The sequence below is a fragment of the Pteropus vampyrus genome, unplaced genomic scaffold (genome assembly GCF_000151845.1).
Source record: "Pteropus vampyrus isolate Shadow unplaced genomic scaffold, Pvam_2.0 Scaffold171, whole genome shotgun sequence".
Taxonomy (NCBI): Eukaryota; Metazoa; Chordata; class Mammalia; order Chiroptera; family Pteropodidae; genus Pteropus; species Pteropus vampyrus.
This window is the reverse complement of record NW_011888952.1, coordinates 3,875,749-3,885,089: the sequence shown is the minus strand read 5'-3', so window position 1 is coordinate 3,885,089 and position 9,341 is coordinate 3,875,749. Positions and strand designations below refer to the sequence as shown.

The window sequence follows — 9,341 nt, the reverse complement described above, 5'->3', positions numbered from 1 at the left end:
GAGAGAAGGGCCAAGGTTCCAACAATCATCGTTACCTTGACCAGTGATGAGTGAGGGACTTGGAACTTCCTGGTGTCTTCCTGAAACATTGGGGGAACCTGGACCTTGATGTCCCAAAGCCTGGGGGAGGTTCCTCCTCGTGGCCCATCCACTGAATGGTCTGACACAGAAAAGGATCACTGTAAAAATAGCAAGGCTGCCAGGACAAGATTTCGCTTATTCACCAAATACTATGCCCCTTTGCTGGGTGCCAGGCTAGACCCTGAGGCTACAGAGACAGGCAGATAAGGATCCCTCTGGAGTCAGTGATTCAGCACCTGAGCTGTGGGTTTGAAAACACTTAGCTGTGACTCCTGGTCCTTCTACTTCCTACCTACATAACTCCAGACAACTTAGTTCACCTCGCTGACCTTCAGTTTTCTCATCTCTGCAATGGGGATAATGGTTGCGCCCTACAGGATAGTAATGAAAATTACGTAGAAGACATATAAATACTTAGCACAGGACAGGCACATGGTGAAGGCTCAATAAACAAGCACTATTATCACTATCGTCTCCATCCCCACCACTTTCTCTTTCTCCTCCTTCACTCAAGAAGACAGACACAGCTACAACCACAATGATAAGTGCTTTGGACAAGAGTTTCATACAAGAGAAACAAGAAAAGCCCAGGAGACTGGCTCATTCTGCTGGGGAGGGAAGTGTCAAGTGAAGAAATTCTGAAAGGCTTCATAAAATAGGTGACTCATGAGCTGAGTCTTGAAGGACAAACTGGAGTCGTCAGCTGAGAAAACAGGCACAGCATAGGGCTCCCCAGACAGAGAAGTTTGAATCCTCTAGTGGAGTTCCGCAGGACGTAAGATGGCACAGTGAATGGGGGCCCAGGGGCCTAGCGACTCCAGGAGGTGCTGGGATGGCCTGGGAAGCCGGGAGATGCCCCAGCACACAAGCTGCCTTTGCAATCTAGCCCCACGTGGCAGCACCACCTTGTGGCGAGGCAAATGCTAGGCTTTCTCAAGACCTTCTACAAACTATTTCCTGGTTGAGAAACCTTTGCTAAAATCAGCACTGACAGGTCTCTGAGATGAAAGCCCACTCTCTCATTTTTCAGGGGGTGGGAAACTGAGTCCCTGAGCAGAAGAGCATCTCATTCGAGGTTAGTGGCTAAGACTAGCCCCTGGCATATTTGCTCCCAATTAAACTGACTTTAGACAACTCACGAGTGAAGGGTTGAAATGTCCATTCGCTTATCCTGGATTCACTGAAAGTCTCTAGTCGATACTGTAGAGAAAAAGACAGCACATTTACACGTGTGCCCTTTAGGAGGACAGAGCATTATGCACGTAGAGGGAGCTCCCCGCCTGCCAGGGCTCCGTGGGGAAACCAGAAGGCCCCCTGCATGGCACCTGGGAGCTGTTTAGAAGAGGCTGGCAACAGTGATTTCTGTTCCAGATGTCCTGGCACATCTGTAGGGAGGTCAGTTGGCCCCAGGAAACCTCTCCTGACAGGCTCACAGCTGGGGCAATTTCAGCCCCCCATTTCTTTATACATAGAAACATTCTCAGAGGCAAGTTTTGGAGCAGTAATTGCCCTCTGACAGATGCAGGCTGCTGGAATCCACTGCCACGAGGCTCCCCTTCTGGAGGAAATTATCCGCCTGATGTCAAGATACTCCTTCTTGGTCCTCATCCACAGAAACACAAAATGGGAAAGGATCTTGTAAATCACCTGGCTCCTCCTTTTTCATGTGAGGAAATAGAGACTCAGAGAGGTCAGTTGACTTGCCCAAGGCCAAACAGCTACGCATGGGCCTCTTCCCCCAGATCGCTGCTCTAACCACTCCCTGGGAGCCTTGTCTGATTTCTATGTGATGGTGTGCTCCCCAGAAAATGGCTGTGCCAGGGACACTAGAAAATGTGAACTTAGAAGCTACCTCTCGGCCCTGTCAATGCAAAAGGTGACATAGGTGCCTGTTGCAGCCCTGATTGTGGTCTTGGTGCAGGATTTCCCTGGAGCGTCGGGCTCTGGCGAGGAGTAGATGATTCCTTGGCACAGACTTGACTTGGGGAGGCAGAGGAAGCTGGGATGAAGGGAAGTGGAGGGACCTCTCCCAGCCCACCCCGTGCAGAAGCGGGTCAGCCTTGTGTTTGAGGACATGGGCTTTGGTGCCAGCTAACCTGAGCTTCAATCTAGCCACATATTTTTGGACAAGTACTTTCACCTCTCTAAACATCCACTTCCTCCTCTGTAAACACCTACGATGTCGGTAGCTGTGAGGATGTGATAAAGCATACATGTAGCATGCTTTACGTGATGCCTAGCACATTCCAGCTTTTCAACGATTGATAATAACTACTCCTTGTATTATTATTACTCAGACTTTGAACCAGGAAAGTCACAGAAGGGACTTCAGTGTCACTTCCATTCACACACACTGCCCTCGCCCAGCTTACATTACGTGAGCCTCTGCCAGGCCAGACTCCTTACCCTGCACACGCTCTGCTGCTTCAGCTCCTGGATGACGAGGTTGCCAGCAGCCGCACTGCCGTAGCAGCATTTGGAGTTCACAAAGCTGAGAAGGGCTTCACGTGCCACCTCCTCCGTCACCACGGGGACTCTGCTGGGGAAGGAGCAGAGAGGCAATGGGGTCTGAGCAGGGCCCGCGGGCTCATCCGTGCCAGGCAGCCCCCTCATTGTGCAGACGGAAACTGGTCCACAGTAGTGGGAATGTAATCAGGAGATTAGCTAGGAAGGGCATCTTGGCGAACAGATACAGGGGCTGGGAAAGTGGCAGGTCTTTCTAGAAGACAGCAAAACCACTTTCTCTGAAGTGTGGTGCTCAGGAGAAGGGCTGATAGAACCTTAGAACTCAAAAGAAAAAGAAAAAGATAAATTATGTCATTTTTCAGATGAGGAAAACTGAGCTCCAGAGAAGATGTCACATAGCTAAGGAGGTGGAGTTAGGTGAAACAAGGTTCCCACCCTAGGGGAATGTGATCTCAGCCAGAGGAGCTGCGAACAACTTCATGGGAAGACCCCAGCCAAGAACCAACCAGCAGCAGTGCCCACAGCGACTCACCATGAGTCTGTTGGAAAACTCTTTCCCGAGGCCCAGCTGCCAGGTCCCCTGCTTAGAGAAGCTCTCCCCACCCCAACGCCTCCAGTAAGCATGAGCCCTTTTCTCCCTTCTCTTCTGTCGTATCTACCACAGCAGCCCAACTCAAAATGCTTAGCTCCTGTCATGCATGCTTGTGTCTCCAGTACCCCTGAGGGCCTGCAGGAGGCGTGCAGACTGGGAGGAAGCAGGACTGCACTGGGCACGGAGGGTGGGCAGCCAGAGAGGAGGAAGGGAGATGCTCTAGGCTTCCACTTCTCTCTGCACAAAGCTGGAGGGAAAGCTGGAGCCCAGTCCTCTCAAAACAAGAAAGGTGTGGGCCTCTCGAGGGAGCAGCAAGCTTTTTCTGTAAAGGGCTAGACAGTAAATATTCTAGGTTTTGCAGGCTATCTGGCCTTTGTCTCAACCACTCAGCTCTGCTGTTATAGTTTAAAAGTAGACACAGACAGTGAGTAAGCAGATGAGAGTAGCTGTGTTCCGATAAGACTCGATTTACAAAAACAGGCGGTGGGCTGGATTTGGTCCAGGAGTTGTATCTGCAGCCCATAATCTCCACTATGGTTTTCAGCTCTGGCTTGGGAACCAAACAGCCTGAAGAGCTGGGTAAAATACAGATGCCCAGGCCCCATCCCTGGAGAATCTGATCTAGGAGGTCTGGATCCTAATGTGCTGTCAGGGTCAAGACTATGGCCCCTGAGACCCCAAGGAGAGCTCTTGGGGGCAATGGTGATGGTGAGGATGGCTCTGTGAGGGTTGCTGAGCTCACTTGCAGCTCACCTGTGTTCCAGGAATGAGGACCAGCCCCTTTGTTCGTGGGGTGTCCCCAGGGCTTCCAAAGGTGGGAAGAATATCTGTCGTCCTGGAAGAGAAGAACCAGGGACTAGCTCGAAGGAACAGATACTTGTGGGGATGAAAGAAAGACTGGCAGAATGTGAGAAAGAACAGATGGAGAATGGTTCTCAGACCAGCATCGTTCTGGTCTCAGATGGACATGGCCATGGAATGTTCGTGGACACAGGGCTTACGTCCCATGTCCTTCTGTTTCCTCCCACTGGTGACGAGGGGCTTCCCATGACCCCCAGAGGAAAGGGGAGCTATCCCAGCACTGACCTTGTCTAGAGACATCCCCCCAAACAGCAGAAGCCCCAAGAAGAGGCCACAGAAACCAAGACCCCACAGACTTACCGTCTCCTTGAAAAAGGCAGTCATAGCTAGGCAGCCTCTCCAGGAGTTCCGCTGGGGGCGCCAGAGGACTCTCGGCCTCGAAGCTGAGGTCCACCACACCTGCAGAAGGACAAGCAGTCCTCAGTCTCAGGAATGGAAGGGGGCTTGGTGACAACTTCATAGGAAGCTAACAAATGAGGGTAAAACCTCACAGTTTAACTAAGCCCACTTTGGCACCTTCTGGCACCCTCAGGACACAAAACCCGTGGTAGGCATAAATAGTGCAGGGTGTAACAGTAGCAGCTGTAATGACAGGAAAACATTATGGATGGCAGCTTCTATTCGATGGCCACCTACTCTATGCCAGTTACCATGACAGATGCTTTATAAATGTTTTGTCATAGTTCACAACCCTAGGAAATAGATACTGAATTATAGATGGTTACACTTCTTCAATGCCCCTCTCTTAATTGAAAGATGGGTCTATGTCTCCTCCCCTGAACCTGGGCAGGTTTGAGACTGCTTCAACCGAGGGAACAGAACGGAAGCCATGAAGAGACTGCAGCGTCTACTCCTGGCCTCTGGGAGCACTCCCTCTTGAGTCCCGAGCTGCCATGTAAAAAATCGGGCTTGGCAGAACACATAGAGATGCCCTAAGGCTACAAGGAGAGGGCCCAGCCGAGCCCAGCCTTCTAGCCACCCCCACCAAGCCACCAGGCATGTGAATGAAGCCATCTTGATTTCACCAGCTGCCTGATGAAATCCACTAAGTGACCTATAATGGACTGCATGGCTGTTTGCCCCCCAAATTCATATACCGAAACCCTAACCCCCAATGAAATGGTGTTATGAGGTGTGTCTTTGGGAGATGATTAAGTCTAGATGAGGTTATGAGGGAAGAGCCCCCATGATGAGATTCGTGTCCTCACAAAAAAAGAAAGAGGCCAGAGTGCTCTTTCTCTGCCACGTGAGCACACAATGAGAAGGCAGTGTCTAAAAGCCAGAAGTGGGTCCTCAGCAGACACTAGATCTGTCAGCACCTTAATCTTGGACTGCCCAGACTCCAGAACTGTGAGGAATAAATGTTCATTGTTTAAACCACCCAGTCTATGGTGTTTTTGTCGCAGCAGTTTTAACTAAGGCAGACCCTAGAATCACCTAGCTGAGCCCTGCCCAAATTTCTGATCTCAAAAATTAGGAACTATAACAAAATGGTTGCTATTTTCAAGGCACTGACATGTGAGACATTTTGTTACTTCCTTTAATGGAGTCTTTGCCCTGGGACTCCCCGCACACCTAGGCTAGACTTTCTTGGAGCCACACCATCGTCTGAGTCTCCTTCTGCTCATACTCCTTCCTGCCGTCTCTCCTCTCATAAGTCCAATCTGCACTGCAGTCTGAAGACCATCCCTGCCTACATCTGCTGCCTCTCCCCTTTTCACTTCACAGGTGTCTCCGAGGGACCTCTGGCACATCTAATGCCATCTTGGTGCCTGCTTCTTAAATGACAAAGTGACAGCTTAATACTACCCCATCCTACCAATAAGAAGACTGAGGCTCAAAAGGTGGTGACTCACCCAAGATCACACAGCCAGTGAGTGATGGAGCAGGATTCAAACCATGATCCATCGATCTCCAAAGTGCATGTTCTTTCCAAGCACTTTTCATGAGAGAAACCCAATGGACGAAATCACTCACTATAGATCTGCTTCTAAAACCTCATCTTGGTCTGTCAGGCTGTGACATAGATATATACAGCCCTGAGACTCCAAGCAGGAAAGTATAATATAAGAACGGGCCCCCAGAAACTCGAGACGATTCATGAAGCACCTCCCTATACCTGTTGCTTCACTCCCACCTTCCCACCCGGAGGTATGGAAGGCAGGACTTCTAAGTCCACTTGACATGAGGCATCTGAGGCTCAGTTTACTCCAGTATTTCTAGGGTACACAGAGGTGGAGTTAGAGCAGAATAGATGCTCATTCTTCCAGTTCCAGCCCACTGGGCCACCCCTCAAACCTGTTCTGAGGGACAAGAATCCCTAGCTATCTTTCTAGCTGTTGATTTAATCACATAAAGTTGGCTTTAAAGAGTAAACTAACAAACGGTCGGTGGAAGGTGCTTCTCTCTGCATCAAGTCACTGAAGCACACTCAGGCCAAACTTTCAGCTGACCAACCACATACCCTACATCCCTTTTTTTTTCCTTTTCTTCTTTCTCTCTCTCTCTTTTTTTTTTTTTTTTTGGACAGCTCTTGAAAGCCTATAGCTCTTGACCGCCACAAAAATAAAAAGAATGGGTCCTGTCCTTTTGAATCTAATAAAAACAGAGGGCAGAAGAAGAAGCAGATCTTGTTCTAAATTGGAGTAGCCTAGGTTATCTGGAAGTGGAGATGACTCGAGGTGAAAAAGCCTGAAATTCTGAAACATGTGGCCAAGAACAGTGGAGGAAGGGGGGGGTGTCATTAAGAGCAATGAACAACCCCATTCTACTGGTCCCCCCAAATCAGAAATGTCCTTGTCCTCTGACAAGAAGAAACACATACACGTCTCTAAGTCTCTTTCTCCTTGCGGAGAACTTACAAAGGAAGCGGAAATAGAAGAATGTTTGCAGAGGTAGAGAGTGCCTTTCTTAGCAAGAAAACTTATATTCGTAAGCAAATGATTCTGTCAAGAACAGATGAGAGAGCCAGGATCAGCACGGGTATGACGCAAAGTAACGTCACCCCAAAGCTTCAGAATGAGGCCTGCCACTGGGTACCAAAGTCCCCAATATGATCATCTGGAATTATTATTCATACCTTGGTTCTAAATAGTTTTGTTTCTGATGATTTTATTAGCATTCTAAGCTAGTGTAGCCACCACATGTTTTCTATAAATAGTCAGGTAGTAAATATTATAGACTTTGTGGGCCAAGTGGTCTGTCTCAACTACTTAGCTTAGCCACTGTGGCCTCAAAGCAGCCACAGACAATACGTAATTGAATAAGCGTGACTCTGTTCCAATAAAACTTTACAAAAACAGGCCATGGGTCAGATTTGACTCTTGAGCCTTATTTTGCCCACCCTGACCTAGACACTCACGTGGGTCAGAAAGGTGGAGGCTAGAGTTTGAACCTTTCTTGGACTAGGGCCCATGCACATCCATTACAGTTCCTGTGAGCCCACTTATTAGAATTCAAGATAAAGGTCAGGATTGAACTGTAGCCAAGGTGACTGGACTTGGAATCCCTGAGGCTCAGTGTTTGGAAACCTGGGCTCTGATCCAGTGGAGCTGAGCCATGTAATATACGACACTTTGCCAGCCACACTTCCTTGCAGAACTCAACTCTCCCAGTTGTGAAACAGTGGATGATATTAGTGCCTGTGTCATGAGATTATGTGTACACAGCTCTTAGCCCTGAGCCCGGCATTTAATAAATGCTCAGTCAGCGCTGTGGACCTCAGGAGGGAGGGTCTTCCTCTTTCTTTGTGCTTTTTTAAGCCAGGAGACAAGAGTGAAAATGTCAAGCGCAGAAAGAAAGGCAAGACCATCCATCACAGCCCTCTCCCCAGGGACCGCCCTGCCCACCCTGAAGTCTTGGGCCAGCTAGGACATCAGTGCTGTCCTCCTGGGGAAGGCAAGGAAATGCCATATGGCTGCTAAGTCCTGCTGAAAACCAAACAAAGGGGCAGGAAGAGGGGAAGAATGAGAGGTGGGAAACTCAGCTCCATCCATCAACAGGGAGCCACCCTGACCTCCCGGGGAAGTCGCAATTCATCAGAGCTAAATTAGTCTCACTATTATGTTATGTACAAAAATAAAGGACTCCAGGCTGAACTGCAGGCAGACGCGTCATTTCCTGTGCAGATCTCATCGGGCACAACAGGAACGCAGGCGTCACAGGGCATTGTGTGATGCCCAGCATGAGGTACTCCAAAGGGGGTCACTGGGCATGTCACTGTTTCCACGGTGTAGGGGCTGAGTTCCAGGGCAGTTGACCAGCTGGGCCACCTCATCCTAACACATGCATTGCACCCTGTGCATCCCTTACAGAGGGATAGTGCAGGCACAATCTCTTTGTGCTTCATGACAACCACTGTTTTCCCCACTTCTCAGAAGAACAAGACGCGGCTTGGAGATGTGATTTGAGGCAAGGCGCTCAGGCATTCATAGCTGAGATGGAACAGTACTTAGAACTCAAGTCCGATCCAACTCCAGTGACCTTTCCACTTAGCTGAACACCCTATCTTTCCATGCAAATGGCATCAGGCGGTTGCTGAGAAAGCTTTACAAAGTGTTACCAGGGTAGTGTTTCTGCTCACCAGCCACCAGCTACTTTTTGTTTGTACAGAAAGGACTTTTTCTTGTAGAGAAAGGCATAATTAATGGGCAACCTCTTAACTTTTTCTTTAGAAATGTCATTCACTTTATTTCAGAGGATAAACAGAGCCCACGTCTTCTGCCCCTGATTCTAGATTAAGCATCTTAAAAGCACTTAAATCATGCCAATTCTCTGCTCAAATGGCTCCCCACTGCCATCCTGCTTTAGTTTTTTACATATCTTATCTCCTTCAACAGGTGTGATAGCCCCTTTTAGACAGGGAACCCCTGCCTTCTTGTATACAGTTGGTGCATATAAATGCCTTGTGATTTGAATTATACTGAGGATGGTGCAAAAGAGATTCGAGGAGTCAGATTCACAGAGACAGAAAGAAGAATGGTATTTTCCAGGGGCAGAGAAGAAGGAGAATAGGGAGTTGTTGTTTAATGGAGACAGAGTTTCAGTTTTGCAAGTGAAAAGATTCTGGAGATGGATGGTGGCGATGGTTGCACAACAATGTGAATATTCTTTAATGTGCTGAAAAGTACATTGAAAATGGCTAAGACAGCAAATGTTATGTCATGTGTATTTTGCCACAATTTAAAATAAGAGAGAATGATAAGGAAATTCAGATGATTCATTATAAGATAAAGAAAAGAAAGAAGTCCTGTTTTCCGAAGAAGAAAAAGCAAACAAATAATTGGCTATGCTATTTAAAGGTCTTCCTAGAAAGACCAGAAAGCCTGACCAGGTCGGCCCC

The 9,341-nt window shown here is 48.4% G+C and overlaps 1 protein-coding gene across 1 annotated transcript in view; it reads right to left on the bottom strand.

Moving 5' to 3' along the window:
- The window catches only part of SSUH2 (ssu-2 homolog (C. elegans)), a 26,252-nt gene that overhangs the window by 12,749 nt on the left and 4,162 nt on the right, over positions 1–9,341 (bottom strand). The window contains exons 2-6 of the mRNA XM_011370655.1: positions 4,301–4,399; positions 3,893–3,974; positions 2,488–2,617; positions 1,221–1,281; positions 36–160 (exon numbers count right to left, since the gene is read on the bottom strand). Coding sequence (XP_011368957.1) covers positions 36–160; positions 1,221–1,281; positions 2,488–2,617; positions 3,893–3,974; positions 4,301–4,399 — 497 coding nt within the window. The remainder of the gene's footprint in view (positions 1–35; positions 161–1,220; positions 1,282–2,487; positions 2,618–3,892; positions 3,975–4,300; positions 4,400–9,341) is intronic.